At 38.2% G+C, this 26,727-nt stretch overlaps 1 protein-coding gene across 2 annotated transcripts in view; it reads right to left on the bottom strand.

Annotated features, from left to right (window-relative positions):
- CERT1 (ceramide transporter 1) overlaps window positions 1-26,727 on the bottom strand; it is a gene marked incomplete at both ends in the record, with an annotated part of 72,125 nt that overhangs the window by 13,338 nt on the left and 32,060 nt on the right. For both annotated transcript variants that reach the window (XM_082012942.1, XM_082012943.1), the window contains 4 exons: window positions 4,801-4,958; window positions 10,638-10,721; window positions 11,669-11,807; window positions 12,593-12,700. In XM_082012942.1, coding sequence (XP_081869068.1) covers window positions 4,801-4,958; window positions 10,638-10,721; window positions 11,669-11,807; window positions 12,593-12,700 — 489 coding nt within the window. The remainder of the gene's footprint in view (window positions 1-4,800; window positions 4,959-10,637; window positions 10,722-11,668; window positions 11,808-12,592; window positions 12,701-26,727) is intronic.

Here is a 26,727-nt window from a genome sequence, read left to right as displayed (position 1 = left end):
CCCAATTTGAACTTTAAAGTTTTAGTGGAAAATCCCAAAGCAATACTGAAAGGCTGAGTTTACCAACTGGGAATTTGTCAGTAATGTTCACTCTGGAATACATTTTCCAGTTTCTAAAGAAAAGTTTGAAAAGTAAAGCAACAGTTTTGATGTAAAACAAAGTAGTATAGTTTTCCACAGGAAAATTCTTAGGAAAAGAAAGCAGCATTTAGGTGAAGACAGTATTGTCTTTATCTGTGAACATGTGTTTTTCCCTTCTGAAACTATCACAAAGAGGCAGTAACTGCTAACACTTATATGTCACAAAATGTTGCACGTTTATCTTTTTTGAAAAGAATTGGGGAGTCCTGAAGATGCATAAAGTATGACTTGAGTAATTCAATAAGAGAAGGCATAGAGGTTTTACCAGAACACTTGGAAGGAAAAACAAAAACCCCCAACCAACCAATGCCACCTCCCGCTCGCCCCAAATCCCCACACTTTCTGTACTTCAATCCACAAATTACTGATAATTCACATGTGTCAAAAGACAACTCTCCAAATATGCCAGCTTCTCTTGGCAAAAACACTAAATAAAGCAGAAACTGGGAAACTGACTGCACAGCAGAAAAATTACTGGTATATTCAAACTCTGTAAAATGTAATGAGACATTTAAGTTGTAATTGTCAAAGGTGAACAAAATAAGCTAGACGTGTTAATCTTAAGGTAAAATTTAATGTTCAGAAGATAATTTTGCTCATTAATAACAATTAGCAAGACCAAAGGAAACAAGAATAGAAAAATGTTTCTGCAGTCAAGACAACACGAAAAGCATCATCACAAGGATTTTGCTGCAAATAAAACAATGGACCAAATACTAGAGATTAAATCCTTTCCTTGTTTATCCATTTTTAAGAAAAGTCTATTTTAAAATAATACATTCAAGAGGCTTATACTGAAAAATATACTACACTGGAAAAATAAAAAGTCAAGCTCTGGATTTTAATAGCTAAAAGTGAAAGGTTGAAAGCAAAGCTGTAACTACAGTTACAGTTACCTTTAGGTAACATTACATGTTTTCATATTGCTTTTATTCTGGCCATCTAACTGTTTTGGTAACAGAAAGAAACCTAAGTATAGAATTCTAAAATTACAATCAAATGCATTATTTTAGCAGTCTCCTTAAAAATTAAGATGTTTTTAAAACAATTTCTTTTTTCAAAGGTTTAAAAATAGTTTCCATCCTTCAGAATGTAACTTAAAACCCTTCCTTACATTAAAAGAGGCCGTTATAAAGAAAGATACTTCATAAGATGATCACCTCCTGATTCAACAAATTCTATTGAACTTGAGCTCTTTTTAATATGAGAATTCTTTTAGGACATCTATAATTTTGAAACACATTTGCTTCAAGTTCAGGAGACATAAATCTGTCTTGCATCTTTAGGCTAAGATAGCCCTCTAGAAGATGGAGGATGTATAGTTTTGGGACATAGCAGGACTCTTACTAAATCACCTTTGTCTGTTGCTGTTAAGTAAAAGGCAGTTCTGAAGCTACTGGAGTGAGGAGGCTGGAGAGGAGCGGAAAGTGAGCTGGATTACAGTGGCACTTATGCTACTTGTAAAACACTCATTGATATTAGCCACCTTCCGTGATCTTCCTTGTGACAAACCTGCACAGTGCAGAGCCAGCAGTATGAATCTGCCGACACTCAAAGGAAAAACTTGATGCTGCCCCTTTAAACTCTGCTAGATGGTCTTTTAGAGGCACTGGATAGACTTATAAGAGCTCTAAAACCCTCCCAGCTAAAACACAAACAGCTGCCTAATTTAATGTAATTTTCCCCACTAATCTCTTCAAGAAGGTATTCTGAACTTTATTATCTCACAGTATGTACTTCCTTTTCAGGGCAGCGTACGCATCTATTCAAGAAAACCAAAAGTACAAAGATCAACACCATTCTCCTCTCACATCTATTTATCAGGTGACAGAGCAATGTTTTTTGTTCAGGCCTATAGTTACAGAAGATACTTTTGTAAAGCCATGTTTAACCACTAAAACAACACGATAAAAAGAAAACAAAAGCAGCTCTAGAACTGAAGTGGAATAGTGCTAGCAAAGGTCTGAATACAGTCAACTTTAAGGGTGTAGGTGTCACGGTGTTGGTCATGGGGGACTGCAGGGGTGGCCTCTGTGCAAGGAGGCCAAAAGCTGCCTTGTGTCAAACAGAGGTGGTTCTATCCAGCTCTGAAACAGACCCACCACAGCTGAGCCCATCCACCATGTGTGTGACACCTCTCCGAAAATGTATTTAAGAGAAAAAAAACACCCCAGAGAGAAAGGAAGGGGGAAACAAAAAAAGTGAGAAACAGGGAAGATGCAATGACCAGAAGAGGAAGAGGAGCAGCTCCAGGACAGAGACCTTATCCACACTGTAGCCCATGGAGGACCCCACACAAGAGCAGAGGGACATTTTCTGAAGGAACCATGTTCTATGGAGGACCCATACTGCAGCAGATTTCTCCCACAGGACTGCTGCCCACAGAGAGTGCCTGCACTGGAGCGGGTAGAAAGTGCGAGGAGGAAGGAGTGGCAGAAATGAAATGTTTTGGAATGACTGCAATGCCACATTCCTCACCCTGCAGTGCCTGGAGATAGCAAGCAGTGGGTAGAGGGTCCTGCAGTGAAAGAGTGAAGTTGAGCTTGGGAAGAAAGCTGTTTTAGTGTTTGACTTTTTGTTTCCCATTAACTGGATCTACTTTAAATCAGCAACAAATTGATTTTCCCCAAGTCAAGAACATTCTGCCATGACAAGAACCAGTAAGCAATCTTCCTGTTTTTCTCTTGACCCATAAGCTTCCTCACCCTATTTTTCCTCCTAGTCCTGCTGGATGGGTGGTGAGCAGTTGGGTGGGCATTTGGCCGTTAGCCAAGGCTAGCCCACCACAATTCTCTATTATTTAGTTCAATAGAAATCTCCTCTTCCAAAAGGCTAGCAATTATAAGAACACAAAAAGTACTTTACCATGAGTGTGCTGTAGACCCCAGAAAATTTAATTGACAAACATGACTTTAAAAAAGTTGCAAGTGTACCAAAGCAGAGCAACTTAAAACCTCCAAGTTTTTAGAAGCTTTTGCTATTTTAATTGCTGGGAAAACAAGTCCAAATAAGCTTGTGGCCCCTTTAAAACATATTTACTCTTGCTGTATAAAGTGTCAGTTACATGAGACCCAAAGTGAAATTTAGGTTTGAACTTGTTAAACTACTTGCAGCTAAAAACAAGTTCTTTAAAGTTAGTTCAGAGAAAAGTGACAAATACCTAAACTAAATGAATTCAAATTTTATATTAACATATTATTCTGTATTAACATATACTAACCTAGGGACAAGAAAAATTCACTTCATCCATGCTCTACGCAAAGTCTGATCAACAAGAGTGAACTATGTTTGCTCAGCCCGCAGAAAAGAAGGCTTTTTGAGGGGCCCTAATAGTAGCCTTCCAACACCTCCACAGAAGTCATAAAGAAACTGAGCCAGACTCTGCACAGCAGTCTACAGTAGAAGTATGAAAAACAATGGGCAGATACTGGTATAAGGGTTACTCCAACTGGATGTAAGGAAAACTTTTTCACTATAACAACAGTTGAGCAGCAGAACAGGCTGCCCAGAAAAGTTGTGCACACTATGGCCTTGTAGACTTAAAACCAGACTTGACAAAGCCCTGAACAACCCATTCTTATCTCAAACTCTCCTTCCTTTAAGCAGGAGAATGGACAGAGACAGACCTCTTGAGGTGTCTAGTCCAACCTGGGTTACCCTATGATCAAGCTTCAAGTCTTATATCTACTGTAATTTCTCCAAATATTTAGATGAAGCAGTAACAATTTAAGTTTTGACAAAAGTTGCAATACAGTTCGACAGTGCCAGGCCTTTGACATATGGACAAAGAACCCAGGAGACAGGGGCAAGGATTCAAACATGGATGTATTTTGTCCAAACACATTCATTCTTTGAATCGTGTACCACTAAAACATATGGTGTAAGATTTGTAGTGTGATATACACTACATGGAATCACATTAATTGAAAAACAAGAGACAACAACAGCTAGAGGACTGCACAGGACACCAGCCAGTGATGGCAGGATTCTAGAAAACAAAGTGTGAAGTACAACCTAGCCACACCTCCAATGCATCTCATGAGAAGGCACTGCACCTTTTGAGTTGTTATAGTGGTTGAGTAGGCTTAGCATGAACTATTACTGCCATCAGAATAACAGATATTTTAGTACCACACACACCTAAAAAATTTAACCAATTAGTATAACACATGGCTTAATTTCGTCAATCTCCTAAATGAAAGAGAAATAATTGTATCTTAAAGAGACATTTAAAGTTAGAACTGGTTGTTCTCCTCAGTATTGTCACCATCACTTATCACAATTACAGTATTTCAGGGATTTGCACATCATTTTGCAAGTATGGATAATTAGGTCTCTTTTAGAAGGCTGCAAGCAATACACTTGTTACTACGGAATACTGTCAGGTTCTCTATAGATATTAAAAATATAGGAATACTATCTGTACAAGGGCTTGGAAAAGAAAGACTATGATGAATAGTGTTTCTGTATCACCAGTCAGGTTGAGGCTTTAACATGCTATAGGAGTAATAATGAAAGCTCCTAAAATTAATAAATGCTGTACATAAAAATAAAGCAATATCTGTAATAAAAAAGTTAAGAACAGCTCATTTGAAATGTCAATTTCAAGCTAAAGAAACTTTTTTTTTTCCAATAAAAGTAAAAGGAAAATGATCTTACCTTATCTAGCCTTTTTTGCCAGCTTTCTTCACGTTTTACCATGAGTTCAATACAATGAGAGAGTGTAGCTAGGATTCCAGCAGTAGTTGCCTTGAAAGTTATAGCTTCTCCTTTAAAGTCTATGCCATTAATTCCTTTGGGTGTCACATGTGGAAACACTACAACGAAACATGAATCATTCACTGATAGCTGCCTTTATCTCAAACAAGAATTTCACATGTATGTTTTATATTACAACTGTTTGAAGACAACAGATTGGCTAGAAAGATAACTTAAAAATAAAAATCAAAAGTGCTAATAATTTTCAGCTATCCACACGATAAGGAAAGATTCAGAAGGAGGAACTCATCTCTTCAGCTTCATCTTGCTATACTGTGTTTCAAGTCTGCTTGTAATGCCGTATCACTCTGCACCCTGCAAATCATGTGGGTGGAGAGAGTGGTAATACTTTGTAACAATAGCGATTTGACAGCTTGAAGTGGGGCCCAATTAGAGAAACCTTAAAACGTATCTGATACAGCACTAAGAAAGGAACAATTTCAAAATGCAATCAAACCCAAAACATAATATTCAAGGTTGCTTTAAGCAGGTAATTATAGACTTAAAAACAAAGTAAAAAGGTATGATATAAGATAAAAGTATCAAATGTGTTGAATTATCCAAGTACTGTGGGTTTTGCAGTTGCAAACAACTACTTCATGCTGTCAACCAAGCCATCTGTTGCTAAGGCTATTTAAACAAGTCACTTAAAATGTGTGACAAAAAAGTACCTATTATATGTCAAACTCATATGTAGGTTGACATAATAACAAACCAAACACTACACATTAATGTCAGAAAATATTAGAAAGCAGAAGTAACACCCATGCTGAAGATGACTGAGCCCAGCAACTTAAAGTAACTCCTGCTATGCCATGGGGCAAGCTAATGACTTCTCACCTAGCTGGATATCGCTTCCCTCCCCAGTCTATCCGTTTGTCAGCATGCCACTGTTATGGTTTAAAAACTACAAATAAATATTTGTGTAAGTTTATCCAGTATCTACCCACAAGGGCAAAGCAGAGCTTTCAAGCAGTTCAGTTCTTGTACGGCAGAGAAATGCAATTGCTGTTCTCTAATGGTAAAGCACAGTAGCTACACTTCAGGAACAAAAAGCAATCGTCACATGATCTTAAGCAATGGTTTAAGTTTCCAGAGGCTTCATATGCCCTCCTTTCAGGAGGAATCAAACTATCTTTTCCAACAGATAATTACAGACTACACACTAGTTCAAATACCTCAATAAACATACATACTATGATAGAATACAGCTTGTTTTTTGTTTCATGTTAATCAAGAATACTCCTAAAAGGTAAAGATGACAGGGGCTGGAGAAAAAAAGAAAGCAAGAGAAAAAAATCTGTTTCAGAAACAATAACGAGCACAGCAGCTCTCCCTCCCTTTAACAGCTGCAGAGGGAACACGGAGGAGGCTGAGACTGAAAGTGGTGTAAGCTGGCAAGGAGGCGATGCAGTGAATTCACTGAGAATAATGAAAATTACACAAGAGCTTCGCTCATAACACTTCATGACTGAAAAATACAGTTTATACTAATAATTTGTCCTGTTAGTGTAGACTGTGTTCATGTGCAGGCTTGGCAGCACAGCTATAATGCTTATGGATGTGATTTTTCTCTCAATTATGCAACTTGCTAGACATGCTGAAGAAACTACCACTGGCTGCAACACTGTAAAATCATTTCAGAAATTTCTGTGGTAGATTGTAAGGGGGATGCAGCAACACAGCCTCCTTTCCTGGAAAAAAGCCAGCTTTTGTTCCTGGATATCTTTAGGTCTCAGCTACAGCTCATTAATACTTACATACTGTTTCAGTCATCACATATTCTAAGTCATTCGTTAACGACTAGTCTCAAAGCAGCAGTGACACATGCAGAGCTTGCAGTTTTAAAGTCAGTGTCCATAGTTCCTTTCAGACATTACAATTCTGCACAAAAAGGACTTGTTGCAGGAAGATGCAGAACCTGTTTCTTTGAAAAAATGGTCACTCAAGAGTTTCCTTACAATGGATGAGAGTATTTTCAGTCATTCCTAATCACAGGAGACATTTGTCTTCCTGGAACATGTCAGAAGATGACCTCAAGCCCTGTGTCAGTAACAGTTGAGCTTCAGCACAACAGAAGTATTTGTCAGGAGATTTTCTATTTGGAGAGCCCCAACATCTTCCCTATTCATTCTTTATGCTTTTTTTTTCATGTCAGGTACAAGACTGAGTGTTTCAAAATGAAATCTGACATCATGGTTCAAGGTAAAGGCTAACAGGAAAGTGTCCTTGCCATTGCAACTGTTCTTCTAGCTTGGTGATCAAACTGCATGCAGCCAACTGAAAAAAGCAGCAGGATGTTTTTTTCCCTCCCCTACTTTAACTTCAATTTCAGCATCTTCCAAGTGGTTCATTTTCAATTATCCTGTCTTTTAAGCATTTTGCTTTGTCTGATTTGTCTTCTCTTGCCCTTCATATCAGGGATTCTTCATACCATGCTTTAGCCTGCAACAGCTCTTTAGCCCTTCTCTCTTATACCTCCATGTCTGTTAGGACAGGTCAGTTTTCCATTCCTGTTCCTAAGATTCTGTTTGTAACACTTTCCCAGATGTCCCAAACATCACATAGTTAATCAAATCCATTTTCCAGTGAAAACGGAAAACTATTTTAAAGACAGCAAGTAGAAAGAAGTTCCTTTATCTTTTCCATTTTAAATCACCTTAAGATCTCAGGTCACTAAACTAGCTCTAAGTGAAAAAGAAACATTCAGGTGCATGAACCATTTCTTGATACCTACTGTTGTTGAACTTCTGTGTGTAGCAGTAGAATCAATATGATTAATTTTCCTCTAAGAACAACCCCATTATTTCAGCAATACATTGGTGACTATTCTTCCTCCAAAGCACAAAAATCCAGCATAAATCCCACTGTATTTTAAATCAAATTTCTCTCCTTCAGTCTCTGTACCATTTCCATCTTTATAGTTTCAATACAAAAACACCTTCTGTCTTCAAAGTGGTTCCTTAAGTAGGCTTCACCTGCTCTTCCTATTCTTACACAGTTTAACTCCAATATGCTCATTTTCCTGGGTGGATGGATGGGAGCACTTGCTGATTAAGATTCTACATTATTAGAATATAAGATCCCAATGGATAAATATGCATCAGCCAGAAACTCTCTTGGTATTTTATAAAAATGATCATTGTCTCACTTACCAGATTTAATTGGAAAGTGACCAAAAAAATTCAATACATTCATAGTACTCTTCCTAGCTCTTTACTCAAAGATCCTAGGGAACACAGAAAACAAAAAGCCTCCCTATCCAAAATGTCTTCTTCAGAGTAGTACACAAATCTCAATAGTCATGTTAGCTTTCACTTCCCACCCAGGAAAGGCACAGAAGAGAACGTATTTCAAAAGACAATGTGAATATGGTCTCTTAATGCAGTCTTAAATATAGTGGTTTGAGCATTAGGTTGGTGCACTGGTGGTTTGAATGGTAGGCTTAAACACTCCTTATCATAGTAGGCTAAGTAAGAGGTTGAACCCATGCTTCTCACTTCCTGGAGCACTGACTGCAGAGCAGCCCCAGAATAAACAGTCAATCACTTCTTAGGTACAGTTAAAAAGATTGTTCCCGTCCTTCCAGGACTAGATAAGAAGGGAAGTTCCCTTCAAGGGAATCTGAAATTCGAGAAATCAAAGAATGTTAACAGCTGCTCTGAGATGAATCTTTAGAAAAGGGTGAAGCTGAAAAGAAATCTTCCATTAACAGTCTGAGTAGTTTTCTGCCCAGTACATGGGCATGGTTGTCTCAACCCGAGACATCTGCTTTCCCCACTGCATCACTTATGACTTACGATTCCACTTTAGGACAGAGACTAATTTTTCATTTCTAATCAAGCTTTGCAGCACTCAGCTACTAAATGTTTAATGGATTTAGCCCTTAGAAATCAAACTGAGGCACAGAAAACCTAAAGTGGGCATAAAGCTTTTCATAGAAATAATTGATGGAAAGTAAATTTAATGGAATCAGGAATCATAATGGAATTAGAAGTTCTGCAAAAAGCAAGGGGTTGCAGAAACTATTTTCTCTAGAGAGCTATAGTAAGTGAGTTTACAGCTACCCATAATATATAGCCATTTCTTAGCATGTAAGTTCCCAAAGACTTGATGCAGAACTTTTTACAAGAATATGGGTATCATTTAAAACTCCTGTTAAACAGGTGATAAAAAAAATGAAGCCACTTACTTCACATTTAAATGTTTTAAGATGACCAGATGTACAAAAAATATAGCATTTTCTAATGACATTCCAAATATCATATGTGCATATACAGCAGATACACCACAAGAATACAGACATGAAGAAGTGTTCTGAAGGTAAATTAAGCTGAAACTCCTACATGACCCTACAAAAATTAAGCCTGACAAAGGCATCTCTTTCAAAATGAATCATACAGCAAAATTAAAGTCTCACTTAACATTTTTTAAAGGAGGCTTTTTCAGTTTTCTGAAATTCGTTCTACTTCAGTCCTCAAAAAATAGAGTACCCTTTCACATACACAATAGGGTTAGTGGAACTGTACACTTGCTTACAGGTGAGCATCACAAGCTTGCTTATCTTTGGTGATAAGATGCAAAAAAGATTTATTCAAAACTTCAGAGTTATATGCTACTTAACTGCTAAAATAAGCAGATTATGATTAATCCTCAGACCAAGCACTTTATATAATGGAAAAAAATCTATTCGTATGATGAATTCTCGAAGCATGCTGAAAGCTCCTTCCATTTCCTTTCCTCACAACAGTTTTGGCTATACTCTAGAAAGAGCACTTAAATACAACACGGAAAGATGTAATCCATGGGGACAACAGCCAATTAAAAAGAAAACAGAACACAGAAAAGGCTTATTTTGCCCATATATTTTAGAGGTTCTTGATGAAAGTGTTTACATTTTTAAAAACACTTTTGGTGAGTATTTCTTTGGGAGATTCCATCAGATTTGAAGCTGGAGCTAGGGCAACTTCAAAGTTTCATGAATCAAAGTCTAAGAAATACCTTAGGACTAAGTGAATTGTCAACATCTAGAGACTGTAAACACTAAAATATTTCAGTCAGGAAACAAGGGAAAGTCTAAGAAGAATGCAAACAGATTTTAAAAGCATACACAACTTCTGCCAGGCCAGAAGTATTGTAATTCTAGCACAGGAAGACTCGCACGAGTTCTTCACATTTACTGCACAGATGCAGCAAGTACAGTAACTAGATCATGTAGGGTAAGAATAAAAAATAGAATTATGTTAATTATAACAATGGAAAATGCAGTTAAAAAGTGCTAAAATTATGATGAGTGAGAATCAGTGAGTGTTGACTTAACCATCAGGTAGCCACAGAACTTGGAAAAACCATATTGGAACATACCTACCTGGAAAAGCATTGTGCTCCATCACGCTCCTAAAGCGGGTAACACTTGCAACAAAAACTGCAATTAGCTGTTAAAAATCTCAGTTACCAGTGTCTGAATGATGCAGCTGTTTCAACAAAATTTTGTAGCAAAAATGGCTTTGAACACAGAATAGGAAATTCCAGCTGTATTAATATTTGTGTGAATTAAGAGTAACTCAGCAAATCATGAAAAGCAGCTGATGAATGATAACATGAATAAGAACTTCCTGTCACATACATTTAAATAATTATTCTTGCCATTTTCTGCTTAGAATAGAGCATAACTATTCATATCAGGCTTATCATTATACCATTTATATGAATTTCCAGGGAAAAGTTGGGACACTTACATTTTTCCTTACTGCTGTTACTGTTATGTAAAAAATCCCCATCGGAACGCATCATAGGGAAATCATCTTCATCATCTTCTACCACTAAATTTGAGAGAGAGTGTGTCACAGGAGTGAGAAAGCTTTTCCAATTCTTTAGTGCGCAAGAAAGAATTAAGAGCAATCTTCATGACTAAGCAGCATTTAAGATTTTTTCCTACAAGTCATGAACACCTTTTTTTTTTTGACCCAAGACCACTATCAACATTACTGTCAGAAACCACCAAGAGACTAACATTTGCTTAGTGTTGAAGTTTAGCACTCGATTCTATGGCAACAACATTATTTTGGTGTTACAACTGGATAAGCAGGGAGCCATGATTCAGCAACTATCTACTCTTCTGCACCAGAAAGTTTGCAAAGAAGCAGAACTGTACTTATCTACTATTTTCTTGCTACCAAAGTTTCAGGCTGCCAGAACAAACCCAGGGATGACTAAATGCCTCAGGAGAGTGTATGGATACGACAACAAGCTATGGTCCGAGACAAGTAATTCAGAGATACGTAGACATCCACATCTGAGTCTCCTAGGGCCCCAACTACGGACTGAGTGCTCTAGTGCCAGCCAATACATCTCAGGAGCATTCATATGGCAGCAGCTTTGCCTTTTTAAAAGAATGTATTGTTTCTATCAACACTCTAATATCCCATTGGTTTTTCAAAATAAAAGGTAAGAGACATAGCGATAAACTCAAATTCATCTTACATAGCTTATTGTTCTGTAACATCAAATGCTTATAAGGATTTCTTTTGTACAGTTGAGAGCTACAGGTTAATATTAAGCAGATTTTTATGGGAATCCAACTTCTGAAGTAAAAATAGTTAACACTGTTTATGCAGAAATATCTCAGATTGATTCCTATTCTAAAGAGTAAATTTAAGATACAGATTTTATTTATATGGCATCAAATGCTATAGTAACTATTTCAAGGGCTACTACTGCGTAAAAAGCTAAATTCTACGAAGATAAGAGTTTTCAGTTATAGTTTTACCTTTATCCCGCTGGAGTTCATCTTTGGAAACTGCATCTGCACAGGCATCAAAGTATTTCTGTAAAGTATCAACTTGTCTACACAAGATGTCTCTAAAGGTTTCCATTTCAGCAAGCTTCTCACGTAAGCTATGGCCCTTCTGAAAATACAAGAGAAAAAAGTCTGAAATGCTTTATGTACTCAGCAATAGTTCAACGCATAAAAAAACTGGATTTCTGCAGCTATGAAGAACAAATTCAAGTATAATAAGGGCATTATACATATCAGCAGCTATTAAAGTTAGAAACGGTAACAAGTGTTCCATAGTCATTTTGTCCACTGGTCTCAATTTTTCCTCTTGACTGCATCTGCTACTTTACAGCATTCAACAAAACCTTATTAAAAATGCAATCTTACACACTACCAACTTTATGTCTATTTGTCCGAAAACACTCAGCTTCAGTTTAACATCTCTGTTCCAATCTCTAGACCCCTTTCTTGCATTGCTCCTTTTCTGCTCTCCCAGAAGTACAGCCCATCCAAGTTCATATATTAGATATTATACACAAGACAAGGAAAACCATAATCTGTCAATCAATATTAGTAAAATTTATTTATTAGGTCATAGAATCAGTATTTCTTTTCATTTAGAGGCCCTAATATTCTGAAGGCTAAACTAGGAAAGGTGAATAAATGCTCCCACAGGTTTGATGATCTTGCCATTGGAAGATGACACCACAGTTTAAAAGGGACACCTGCACAGAGGCACAAGCGAGCTTCCTGTGTGATCTATTCATCATCATATGATGAATTACTAACACTTAGAGTAAAACAAATATTTTGTATTTTTTCTAGAATTGTGTGAAGAGTCTTCATATAAGTTATTTCTTTTCCAGTTGCACACGTTATTTATGCACCAATACTAAGAAAATTCTATTCACTAACCTTGAACGAAGAGGTGGATGTTGCAGAGTATCCACTTGCTCCAGAAACAAGAGACACCATGGAGCCATGGCGGCGTAAACTTGACTCTGATCCATAGCCAGATTCAGTCTAAAAAACAAACCACACATAAAACTAGAATGCTGTGGCTTTTAATAAAAAAAAAAAATAATGAAAGTGAGATTAATGTAATTTCCTCAAACCAGTTCATTTTTCTTGTCAGGAAGCAGCAGGGGATTAACTCAAATTATGTCTGCATATTTATGATGTTGATGCAGCATCTGTGAAGTTACTATGAATCTATTTTTTTATTATAATGATCTGTAAAATTTGTCTACAACATAGTATGTGCCCCCAAAAGAACAAGGCAACATATATTTAAGGGTTCAAAAAAAGGAACAATGTTCCATTATTTCGGTTTATGTAATCCTACCAAGCAATTTTCACAAAGCATTCAAAAACCTACAGCACTCTACAATTAATCAGGGGATTAACATGGTTCAATTTGAAGACAATCAGCCTCAGTCAGTCTGTCAAATCATTCAAATAATGCTATTTTATTTTTAAAAGAAACAAATAGAAATTATAGAAAAACAGACAATTACTGCTATCAAGGGTGGGGTTTTTATTCTTGTTTCAGGCTTCTTTAGCAAAATTCTTTATACTAGACTGATTTTTTTTTTTTAATGAACAACAAAGTCTACATAAAACAACGTGCGATACTAAAAGCAAGACGACGACAGTAACAGTAGTCAGTTAAATAATGACCAAAAGAAAAGTATCTCTTGATTAAAACAACATTAAAAAGATCAATAAATACCAAGTTTCACAAATCAAAATGAAGCAGATACTGAGGAACTGGAAGAAAAATATTTCCCTAGAGGTTAATATAAAGAGCCTGTACATGGCAAAGGAGAAGAAAAACCATTAAAGAGAATGTAAGAAATAAATAGGTGGTTCAGAGTAATATTTGAAATACTGTTAACAGATGAATTTGATCAAGTAGACAGTGACAACGTTGTGAAGGACTTCTGACAGAAATAAGAAATTCTGCAGTACCATAAAAATTCAGGTGGTACAGGAAGAAGGGGAGACAAAACAGATATAGAATAAACAAGAACGAACAATGAAATTCTAGCTGTTTTACTTTTTGCGGAAAAATTGGAAACTGCAGAGGTTTTGGGAAGGCAGGACAAGTGCTGGTAAATTAAGACGCAAATGAACTTTGAGGGTATTAAAAGCAAGGAGAATGACAAAATGTTGCAATGTTGGTTAAAACAGGAGGATTTGGACAACACTGCATTACGCACGGCAATGTATGTACATTCCAAAGGAGCAGTGGCAGAGAAACACAGTTTTACAGAAGTGAAAGCATGACTGAAAAGAAAAATGCAAGTCTCAGTTGTCAACACAATTTCTGAATGAACATGGCAATGAGATTATCCAGTAAAACCAAGCAACAAAGAGCCAAAAGTCTATCTGGCCCATTTAAAGAGTGAGTTGGAAGACAAGAACGCATTGAGGAAGCAGAAGAGAAACAAGAAGAGTATAAAAAGTAGAAGCAGAGCTGAAAAACTAATATGACCAAGAAATGCAACTGTAATTAGAAAAAGGTAATCCAAAAGTCTTGGCAGAAGAAGGCTAAGTGATCATCAAGTTAATAAAAGAGCACTTGTTAATTCAAAAGATTTAATAAGGCACATCTTAAGCTCATTGCTTACTTTAGCAAATATTAGAAATACTGCAACTTATCTGAACTAGCATAAATTAGAAGTTTATGTTTAATGACAGCTTAGAATCAAATGATAGAATAAGGAAACTATGTCTTGTGTTAAGTCATAACATAATCACAGAATCTTTAAGGTTAGAAAAGACCTTTAAGATCATCAAGTCCAACCACCAACCCAACACCACCATGCCCACTAAACCATATCCTGAATTGCCATGTCTACACATTTTTTGAACACTTCCAGTGATGGGACTCCACCACGTCCCTGGGCAGCCTGTTCCAATGCCTTACCACTCTCTCAGTGAAGAAATTTATCCTAAGACCTAGTCTAAACCTCCCCTGGCACAACTTGAGGCCATTTCCTCTCGTCCTATCACTAGTTACTTGGGAGAAGAGACCCCAACACCCACGTCACCACAACTGCCTCTCAGGTAGTTGTAGAGAGTGATGAGGTCTCCCCTCAGCCTCCTCTTCTCCAGGCTAAACAACCCCAGTTCCCTCAGCCGCTCCTCATAAGACTTGTGCTCCAGACCCCTCACGAGCTTCGTTGCCCTTCTCTGGACATGCTCCAGCACCTCGATGTCCTTCTTGTAGTGAGGGGCCCAAAACTGAACACAGTATTCGAGGTGCAGCCTCACCAATGCCGAGTACAGGGGCACAATCACTTCCCTACTCCTGCTGACCACACTATTTCTGATACAGGCCAGGACGCTGTTGGCCTTCTTGGCCACCTGGGCACGCTGTTGGCTCATGTTGAGCCAGCTGTCAACCAGCACCCCCAGGTCCTTTTCCACCAGGCAGCTCTCCAGGCACTCCTCCCCAGGCCTGCAGCATTGCATGGGGTTGTTGTGGCCGAAGTGGAGGACCCAGCACTTGGCCTTATTAAGCCTCGTACAGTTATCTCGACCAATTGATCCGGCCTGTCCAGATCCCTCTGCAGAGCCCTCCAGCAGATCAACACTCCCACTCAGCTTGGTGTCATCTGCAAACTTACTGAGGGAGCACTCGATCCCCTCATCCAGATCATCAATAAAGATACTGAACAAGACCAGTCCCAGAACTGAGCCCTGGGGAACACCACTTGTGACCAGCCGCCAGGTGGATTTAACGCCATTCACCACAACTCTCTGGGCTCGGCCATCCAGCCAGTTCCTCACCCAGCAAAGAGTAGACCCGTCTAAGCCATGAGCCACCAGTTTCTCCAGGAGAATGCTGCGGGAGGCACTGTCAAAGGCTTCACTAAAGTCCAGGTAGACAACATCCACAGCCCTTCCCTCATCCACTAGGCTGCTCACCTGGTTATAGACAGAGATCAGGTTGGTCAAGCAGGACCTGCCTTTCATGAACCCATGCTGGCTGGGCCTGATCCCTTTGTTGTCCTGCACATGCCCTGTGAGCACCCTACCCTCAAGATGAACCACTCCATAATTTTCCCTGGTACCGAGGTCAGGCTGACAGGAACTGATCCAGTTCCCAGGATCCTCCTTCTGGCCCTTCTTGTAGATGGGTGTCACATTGGCAAGCCTCCAGTTGTCTAGGACCTCGCCTGTTAAGCCAGACTGCTGATAAATGACGGAGAGTGGCTTGGAAAGCTCCACCGCCAGCTCCCTCAGTACTCATGGGTGGATCCCATCAGGCCCCATAGACTTGTGTGTATCCAAGTGGCTTAATAGGTCCTTAACTGCTTCCTGCAGGATTATGAGGAGTTCATTGTGCTCTCCATCCCTGTCTTCCAGCTCAGGGGGCTGAATACCCTGAGGATACTTGGTCTGGCTACTAAAGACTGAGGCAAAGAAGGCATTGAGTACCTCAGCCTTATCCTCATACTCGGTGACAATGTTCCCCCCCAATCCAGTAAGGGATGGAGATTCTCCTTGTCTCTCTTCTTGTTGTTAATATATTTATAAAAATCTTTTTTGTTATCCTTTACAACCATGGCTACCTTGAGTTCTAGTTGTGCTTTGGCCTAATTTTGTCTCTGTTTGACCTAACAAGATCCTTGTACTTTTCTTGAGTTGCCTTCCCCTTCTTCCAAAGGTGATAAACTCTCCTCTTTTCCCTGAGTCCCAACAAAATCTCCCTGTTCAGCCAGGCCAGTTGTCTTCTCTGCCAGCTCGTCTTGTGGCACATGGGGACCACCTGCTCCCGCACCTCTAAGATCTCCTTCTTGAAGTCTGTCCAGCCTTCCTGGACCCTTCTGCCCTTCAGGATTGTCTCCCAAGGGACTCTCTCTACCAGTGACCTGAACAGGCTGAAGGCTGCCATATAAGGATGTACCAATCATTTAGTAATTTCTGTTACAAATCATGCATTTAAAGCTATTTTATACTGAGCCAGAGTCCTAGAAAAATAGCTACCTAAGTGTAGCAACCAACATGCTAAAAGCTCAATTTTTAAAGAATTAGTCCTACTATTTGTTTTAAAGCTTGGCTTTAAAATACCTGTTGGAATCGGCTTTTTATTAAAAACACTCACATTGGATACATGGGGCTTTTTTAGAATATCAGTTCAAGTGTTAAGCAGTATACCTGGCTTTGGTAATGTATTTAGGATATTGAACAATATTTTGCACTGCAATGCAATTCAGTGCAAAGATTATACCTTAATTCACCAAGTTGTAATTCTAAGTATAACAGAAATCAAATAACGAAGCTTTGATTAGATATTTTGCAAATATTCAAGTAAGGGCTTTTGGCTCTTCTTATGGGCTTTAAGTCCTCCAAACACTTGACAGGTGAAAACAAAGTAGGTAAGGGAATAAAAGGACCTTCAAAAAGACAAGTAAGAGTTTTGGGCATAAAATTATTTTGTTTTAGAAGTGTTTACTGAGCATAAACCTCAAAAGAGCATCTTATAAGAGTCACACAACACTTGGGAGCATGAAACATTTCTTTTAATATTTCCTCTAAATGCAAGTCTTTTTTTCTTCACTGTAAAACTTCACTGTTTTATTAGTAACTTCAGGATTTATTTAATCATATGCTGCAAATATTAAGATGACTCTGTGCTTTTACTACAGTCAGTTTGACAGTGAGGACTCATTCTATTTTATCTGTAAGTTGTACACACTAGAAAGAAGGTAAAATTTCTTTTCAATAGAATATGACTTAATGAACATATTAATTTTAAAATGTAGCCAAAATATCCATTGCATTGAGGTCATAGCATTTTAACTAAGGACAGCAAATATCTTCTGATTACTTTCTTCTTTAGGTGAGAAAGACACACTTAAGCAAAACCTTGATTTAAGCTCAGGAGTGAAATTTCTGAATTTCTGTATTTGATGATGTAATCAAAGTCACATTTTAATAGTAATAATAATAGTAATAGATGTAATCTTAGAAGTAGAAAATCTAGTCTACCTTTGAATTAAATCCTTTTCTTCCAATATTACCCATACAGTCAACACTTAATTTAGTTCACAAAATAAAAGCTGAAGGTGAAAGAAAAACAACTTCTTTCCATATCAATGTGTGAGCTTGATTTTTTTTTTTTACCTTTTCAGCAGTATATTTATTTGACTGTCATTTATGCTTGTGATTATTAATTCCATTAAACAGTTTAACCACACTTTGGAATTGTACACGTCTATCACCTGTACACGTCTATCACCTGTACACGTCTATCACCTGTACACGTCTATCACCTGTACACGTCTATCAGCTTGTAAACCCTACCAATAACAAGGTGCTACATATAAAGCATTTAGGCAGCTTTAACTATTTGCAATCAAGGAACAAATTCAGCAGATGGAACAGCTGACCAAACAGCACTCAAGATGAATCTAAAGCATGTGCATTTACAGATCATGTTCACAAACCTGTCTCTAATAGGGGAAAATATGAAACTTATATCAGTAATACTTATTTGTCAGAAGCAAGAGGAAATAAGCATTCCTTTATAACTGATGCAGAGACAAGCCATCCAGCTCACAGCAGACTCATGCAAGCAGCTTAACACAAACAATGAAAGCATGCATCATGCAAAGCCCCACCATTCTACTACCGCAACATCTAAATGAGAGCAGGTCACTGCCGCATTTATGTCTTGCAAAGCAGATCATCATTAACTGTTCCCTGCAGAAATACTCAATTACATTGAGAAGAGGAATGTTGACACAAGCTTCTTCTATTTACACCTTTGATTTCCCAAGATAAAAATTGGAAAAGCAGGTAGAGTCCATATGATAGAAGCTAACAGTCTCTGCTTGAAAACAAAGTAACTTGCAGAAGTTGTATCAATTCATACCACCAAGCACTAATGCTATATTACCATGTCTAGTATATAGATACAGTTCTTTCAAATGCCATGTATACATCATAGCTTCAAAGCTACACTAAAACTGGCATTCGTTAGTGCATTGCAACACCTTCAGCTTTCTAAGGCACTGCACAAAATCCATTAATCCTTTCAAAATGCTTTTCCATTATGATAGACAAGAGGAAGGAGCCACATGATCCAAAGCTTCATGTGATTCTTTACTGGAGCAGGTGCCAGTATCAGCAACAAGGCAGTACATCAGAAAAGCTGCTTTCAGTAAAATAGCTGAGTACTCGCAGAATCATATTGCAGACCTCCATTATAGCTCACACTGATCCGCTGGTTAAGGATTTCCTTAAGTGGGTCAATAATACCCTCAAGTAAAGCACAGACTCACAGGAAAGCTCCCCCACTTAAAAAAAATCAAATAAAGCAAATTATTCTCCCATGTCTTCAAGGAATTATTTTGGTTCTGTCTCAGTTTAGCGCCTGTCAAGCACTTCAATGTACATTTGTCCACCAAGGTGGATATTTTCAGTTATAAATTATAAATTATCATTACAAATTATTTATTATTTTACATAACACAAGCAGCAGGCAGCTCCTCCCTCAAAGGCATACAGCTCACCCTAGGAGGTGATAAAACAGACATTAGGGTACAGTGACTCTATGTTCTCTGCACTATTTGTGAAAATCCTACTAAAACATCTAAGAGATCAAACCACAATATTTTATTAAGAACAAGAATGCAGAAAAAGTAAAAATGCAAAATTAAGGAAGTGGAAGATACTATCAAAGACTCTGTGGAGACTAAGCAGACAAGCTCTGTAAAATGTCTGTGTTCCAAGAGCCATTTTTAGACTTGCTGCAAATGTTTCAATATATACTTGAAGAAAAACAGGTAGAGCAGTCCGGGAGGCATTTCTGAGGATTGAGGTTAAATATACAATTAACATGTGTCTGCTGGTCTGGTTTTTTCAATTGTTCCACAGCTACCGATAATAGAAATTTAAGGTTTCAAAAACGAGGGAGTTATTAGCAGGAAGGCAGAGGTGGGAATTTCACAATCCAGGTCATAGTAGTTGGATGATGATTCCCCTGCCTACACAGCCCTCTGAAGCACAGTGCAGGAGACTACTTCGAAAGCAAAAAAGCTTGTAACATGACCTTTCCTTGCAACTGCAAAAACAGGTAAAGAAATGTAGATATAATTTTCCTCCAACAGTGATAAATGTTGCAGTTCCATAGTAAGTAAGGATCCTATGTGCACACAAGGAAAAAACCCAGGTATTCCAAGTTGAAAAATAAGTATAATAAGACAAATGAAAAAAATAGAAACTATAGCAACATAGCCGTAGGATTATTGTAACTGCTATACTCACTTGTCCAATCTAAGTAACAATTATCTTTTGGGTCTTTACTTATCAAAGTCCATACACTTTTGGTAAGCCACCATGTCTTTCCTGCAGACAATAAGCCTCTTTAGCAGCTGCATGAGCTATGGTAGTACACAGGCTGATAAGCCCTGGAACCACATACTGCTTTCTAAAGAAAGGGAAAGGGCTGAGAAGCAGTATTAACACAAATCATTTCAAAGAGAACACAGGCTGACAAAGAGGCAACCAAAGGCAAGTGACTGGCCTTTGATAATCTTTATCCACATAGCTGACACCCATCTTTAATTAGATGTCTATTGTCTTTCCATGAATTCTCTTAACTTGTTAATCTACATAGGAAAACTATTCACCAAACACTATTCAACATCTTTAAATGCTAAGATTCCATAAAAGCTTAATACGGAGAGGCAGGTGCTCCGAAAGATGAAGAACAGCCAGGATGCTGAGGAGGAGGACACGCAAGAGCCCACAGAGAAGGTGAGCAACAGTACACCTTTATCATCCTGCTCCTCAGGCCTGGCAATCACCATGTCAAAGTGAAAACTCTTCCTTGAGCAAAAGTACCAAAACCCAAGCTAACAATAACTGCATCTTTCTGTATACTGACTTAGTAATAAAACTAAAGCAGCTTGTACTGCTGGGCCATGAAGCTATAGCAAGACTGGGAGAGGGCTACATTTGTCCCTCCTACGAATGTGGGCTGCCAGGAGAAAGACAAGTAGGATCTGTAAAGCTACACATGAACTAGAAATCTCTGTTCTGTTATTAGACACTGTCAGGATAAGCACTGATGTTCTGGCCTCAGCTCCCAATGCACTGAAGTAAGCACTCTTATTTGCTTTAATGGTTTGGAAGCTAGAGGAAATAATAGTAGATTTCAAAGAAAGAATTCATTCAAATACATACTGCTTGATCTTGGTTTAAGGGCAGTCCTTGCGCAACTGTGCCTTTAAAAATAAGAACAGTTGTGATCCTAACTGAAAGCACTTGCCATATCATTCTTTTTAATAGTTATATGAAACTATGTATTAGTTAAATTGCATAGTTACATTAAATATTATTACATCATCGTTATGTATAAAATTCAAAAGGGTGTGTTGCCAGGGACAATGCAGAAGTGCCAGGAGGCGGCAGGGGAACCTGCTGCAGGAGCCCAAGTACCAGCCTCTGGGCTCCCTCCCATGAAGCACCCGCGATGCGGAGGGAAAGCCTGCACCATGTGTGACAGCATGCAGCAACAGCCTCACTCACACCAACAGCAACGAGGACTGCACTACATGCTGTGTGCACGGTGAACAGGCTTTTACGTACTCTCTGTTATCCTTCAAAGTAGCAGGGAAGGAATGATTGCCTCTTACTTCACTTGTTTGGGGTTTTTTTAACCTATTTAAGATAGTGAAGCATTATATTAATTTCACCTCTGTGTAGAAGTGGAAAAACGTATCCACAACCAGTGTTATGCTGAAGAATCTTGTGCTAAAGACTATAACTGGATTTCAAAGGAGAGACCACGATTAAACAGCAAAGTATTTTTTTTCATATTTGCAGAAAGTCACCTGTTCCAAGTCTGAGACAGTTTTGGTCCTGGAGCTAAGAAGCCTATACTTTGCTTATTCAGAAGAAACATTTTTATATATGGAAAGCCTAGAATTCAATGTACAGGTGCAGGCAAGGTTCTTGCTTGCACAGGAAGAAATGGACTACAAAAAGCTTTACAGCAGCACAAAACAAATCCATCAGCAGGCTTATCAATAAGCAGAAAACTATCAAAACAAATGCTTCTGCAAAAAACCCCAAAAGATCATTACATCTCTTGTTCACCTAGTGCAGTTAACAGTTACCTTGTCACTGCTACACATAGGAACAGATTTTTTCCCTCCAATGAATCCTCAGACATTCACCTAGCCATTGAATAGAAATCTCTATTAAATGCTCTGCATACCCCAGAGTATGCAATAGGTAGCAAGCACTGGAGGATGAAGTTGGAATTGTCAAAGATGGAAAAGTCCATATTATGTTTGACAGAGGATTTAAGAAAAATTGATCTCACATGCAGAGGAAAACTATGAGAACACATTCAATTTAAACTGCAATCTTACTAGAGTAATTTAGGTAGAGATGGGGAAAAAAAGTTTACTTTGACCACAGTGTTTGCTTTGCATCTCACACCCTATCAAATCCAACATTTTTCTTGATCTTCAAAACCTATTCCCTATTCTTATTTCCTTCTTGCTGTAGCCTCTGTTTTTATCAGGTCTCAAAACCCACTTTCCTCAAAACCAAGGAAGGCTCACTGCACGCATTACACAGCTGAACAAAAAAGGTCATACAAAATAAGGGACTCCGCAGGACATTAATCTTTTTGTCATGTTCCTGATATAGCTTCAGATTCCTGAAGCTGTCCAGGGTTGAAGTTCCATAGGAACAGTCCCATTTCTGTAAAAATTATGTTTGTTTAGAAACAAAGCCCAGTCTGGTTTAAAAGCTCTTTATGCAAACAGAATCTGGCCATCAGTAGAAGCTTGACACCCATTTCCAACCATAGATCAGTTTGGCAACATAAACATTCTGTATCTTAAGCTCAAATTGGGCAGTAATTCTGCCCAAAGGTAATTTTTTTTTAACAAAAGATCAACACACTAGATAGAAAGTATCAGTTATAAAGTTCTGAAAGGATAACTATATAAACAAAAAGAACAGTTCAGCATGACAAACTGGAAAGAGCTTACATGGTAAGAAACATTTGCAAGCTCTTAAGTCAAACACCAGTGGATGTACCAGTATTTTTAAAAGTTAAAAGAAAACAAATCTGTTTACAAAGACTAGCACTTCCTGATTCTATAATGCTCATGCTAGTCTGTGAGTCAAGAATAAGTCTAACTTGATGAAACCAAAATGTTCAAGTGATAAATTATCTTAACACTTCAACTGTTTAGACATAAAGCCTAGTCCCAGATACAGAAAGACAAAGATATGCATATAGTGCAGTTCCCACCTCAAAAAACCTTCAGATGCAAATTTAGATCATGTTAAGAGCTTTGTATGATTGACCTGCAAGTAAAGGGCACATGTGGATAACCAAAAGGATAAAAATTCGGATCAGTTCCAAAAGCCTACTGTATCGCCGACCTGAAGCATGACATTACATCCTCCCATCAGAGGATATCATGATACACTGCGTTCTTACAGGTCAGGACTGGGCAAATTAAGTTTCCACAGACTGCATATTACTTCTGTGTTTGTTTATGTGCAAGCGTTTGAAAAGATAACACTTCATGTATTTAACCTCTCCAAGTCAATATCCTGTGTGACCACTAGAGGGTAATAGCAAAAAGGAAACAGACGCCTCTCAAGGTTACTATTGGTCAAAGCCCAACAGTAACCCTTACCCTGTTTCTGCTTCAGTCCCTGGGCATATAAGCCTCCTTTCCTCGTCAGACAGCTAAAAACTGAGCAGTTTTACCTTTAGCCTTTATAATTACATTTGAAACGCATTGCTAAGTGAGGATAAAGTTTTCCACACAGTATGCAAGAAGTAACAGTGACAGCTATTGCTGAAAGAGGGACACTGAATTAGAAGTTTTAATAGAGATTAATGAAATTATTCCGAAGCCATACCTCTCAGCCAGTTCAAAACAGTGAACCAACTAACAACATGCTAATTTCCAGTTAAGATTGTCCAAAGACATTAGCACCATATTAAACACTCTCACAAATGCTTATGCACAGATTTGTTAAAACTTCATCTAACATGAAGTAGTTAGGCTCAGTATAATTTAAAAAAGAATGCTTACTATGCAACATACAGAAAACTGGGCACCTCTGACTCAAGTACCATGTCCGAGTAGAAGACTTTTCTTCACATTCAACTGCTCTGACATTAGTCTGCAGTTGTCAAACAGCTTATCATGAAAAGGAGTTTTATATACCAGCCAGATGAACAGGCACGGATTTCTTCATGTACAGAGTATGCATTAAGTAGGTTCTCACCAAACCAGTTTCCCCTGTATGCATATGCACTTTGAGAAGCATCAGAAGAAACAAAGGTCTAGTTAAATCCTTCCAAACCCATAAAAAGTCATGCAGTAGTGATACAGAGACATTTCATTTGAAACAAGTTATCTACTCTATTCATAAGACTTAAATATAAGCAAGCTTACTTAGGAGTTTGTAGAACTGTTTTACGCAATGCAACTTTCAGAAAGCTAATCTTTGATAAGTAAAATGTCATCTGTAAATCAGTAAACATATCAGTAAAAATATTAAATTCAACTTAATCTACCAATACAAAACCACCTCACACACTATCATTACTCATTCATGTGAAAAGAAACAGACTGTTTCTGTTTGCTGAAAGCCAACACCCTTTGTGCAAGACAATAGCAAAACCAACTTCAACTCTACAATAGACTGACCTACCCTGCCCTTGAAGGAAAACCTGGGAACTGGTCAAAACACAGCTTACAAAAGGCTGCTTCTAGTGCACCAGAAGAAAGCAAACCGAAGTATCTAGGCTCTAAAATGGACTTTGAAGATAAGCGTTATCACCAATTTATACAGGATTGTAATACTGTTGGCCATCATTAGGTTGTGCATTAAGCTGTGGGTCACCTTCTTTGTTCTTACTGCTTTCCAGAGGGGTAAAAAAAGTATGAGCAAGACAAAGGATGACAATGCAGTGCTGGGTACCAACACAAAAAGCTCCCTGCAATAAGCATTAGCTAGAGAATAGCTTACTACTGATAAAGCAAGCGTTTAGTACCCTATTCCAACTCAGTTTTCTAGTAACTAAACTGTCAGTAACAGAAACACATTCAATATGTATGTCCTCAGAATAAACTATTTAGCAGTATGTAGAGAATATATGGGTCTACAAAGTCCAATCCCTTCTGGTTCCCTTACAGTGGTATGTCCGTGAAGAATCCTTTGCGAGAAAGTCACCCATGTGTTAATAGCTCACAAACTGCTTGAAGCACTGATGCTATTACCTGCAGACACCAGAGTATGTGTATGGGGGAGTGGAGTAAGACTTGAGAATTGCCATGTTCTTGCTGTTACCTGCTTTGAATTGCAACACGTTAAAAGCTGACTTCACTCCATTGCTAAGTGAGGGGAGGGAGACTCCCACCTAATGGTAGGCAAGGCAAGGTGTTCCCTGCCCATTCTGCATGGCCATGACAAAATCCGTATTTTGCCACCAGATCTTCATATTCTGACACATCCAGATGCAGTCCAGTTCAGGCATGACAAAATAGGAGCCATAAAAATGGCATTTAAGTGAAGCTATGGTATCCAAAAGCACTCCAGACTCAAAGCTGCCCCACAGTCTAGGACAGTAAAGGAAAACTTTGCAGATTGCCTGTGTATCACAGGGCTCTCAAAAGACTTTTACTGAAGCATTTTATATCAAGACACTACAAATCAATGAGGCTGGCAGAAAACCCTTCCAGCCAGGTGATACACAAGTTTTGCTTCTAACTGCAGCCTCAGGTCACATATTGCAGACTTCCTTTCCATATGACCAAGCCCAAACAGATAATGGAGCATGGTTTCATGCCAGGTGCATCACCTGTCTACTCACATGGATATTCCAAAAAGACAGGCTATGTGTGACTGGTACTGCTGGCTGAACACTCGTGATCTATTAAAGACATGCATCTAGCAGCCATGATGGCCTTTTTTCAAGAATTAACACACAAGCCAGTCCAGTAGTCTCTGAAGATGAATTAGATACACTTGCACAAACCTGAAGTCCTATGCCTAACCTCGTTTAGCATATTTGGGGGCAGGTAGAAACCAGGATGGAAGTAAGTAGGAGCTGCACCTTCAAAGAGCACAAGAATAAACCAAAACTTCAAGGAGACAGAGTTTAACTGGATCTTTTTATTTACAAAGTCTGAAAACTAGAAATTGAGGCAATAAAACTTTGCTTTGTTAAAAAAAAGATCATTTCAAGACAGGAATAAGGAATCCTTTTGCTGTGAAGTAGAAAACATGACCTAAGCAAGAAAGAATTGAACTGCTATATAAGAAATGTGGTTTTATCATAGAATCAGAATAACTAGATTGCAAGATATTTCTAGTAGCACCTCCTCCTGCTCAGACAGCATGTCTAACTAGACACCCAGGCCTCCACCCCATAAGGATATTTCTTCAAAGAATTATAATATCTATTTTCAAAGCCAAAGTGATTATTATGAAACATAACTGGAATACAAGCAAAGAACGATTGGGCTGGTCAAAGTGAAACAATCTGCATTGTTTATAATTAATAAAATGTGTTGGGTCAGAATGGACTGAAAGCTTTAGTCCAGGTTTAAACAGTCTTAACTGTAACTACTTAATAATAAAGCTGCAAGTTACAGCTGCTGTTCAAATATGGGCCCAGGAGTGGCAAAAGGATGCCAAGACAGACAAAGAACTCCTTTTTTTTTTGTTTCCTGAAAGGGAAGTTTCAACAGTTTGGAAGCCACAGCATTTATGTTTGCTGCAGCACACACTTGTGTAGTCAGCTGAAACTGCTGATTCACTGGCTTTCCCCTAAAGTCTTCTTTCAGGAAATACAGAGTTTCCAGCAATTAGTGCACTTAGCAAATTTAGTAACATTAAGTGACAAGAAATATAACATGTATTAAAGAGTTCCTGCTGATAACAGTGCTAAAATAATGGAATGCTTAAGCGATACCCAAGCTTAGTTTTCCTCCTTGAAAGAGGACATTTGATTCAATTTTTGTTGTTGTTTCTAGTAAAGG

This window comes from Phaethon aethereus, assembly GCF_964289735.1.
Source record: "Phaethon aethereus genome assembly, chromosome: Z".
Taxonomy (NCBI): Eukaryota; Metazoa; Chordata; class Aves; order Phaethontiformes; family Phaethontidae; genus Phaethon; species Phaethon aethereus.
This window is presented reverse-complemented; position numbering and strand designations above follow the sequence as displayed.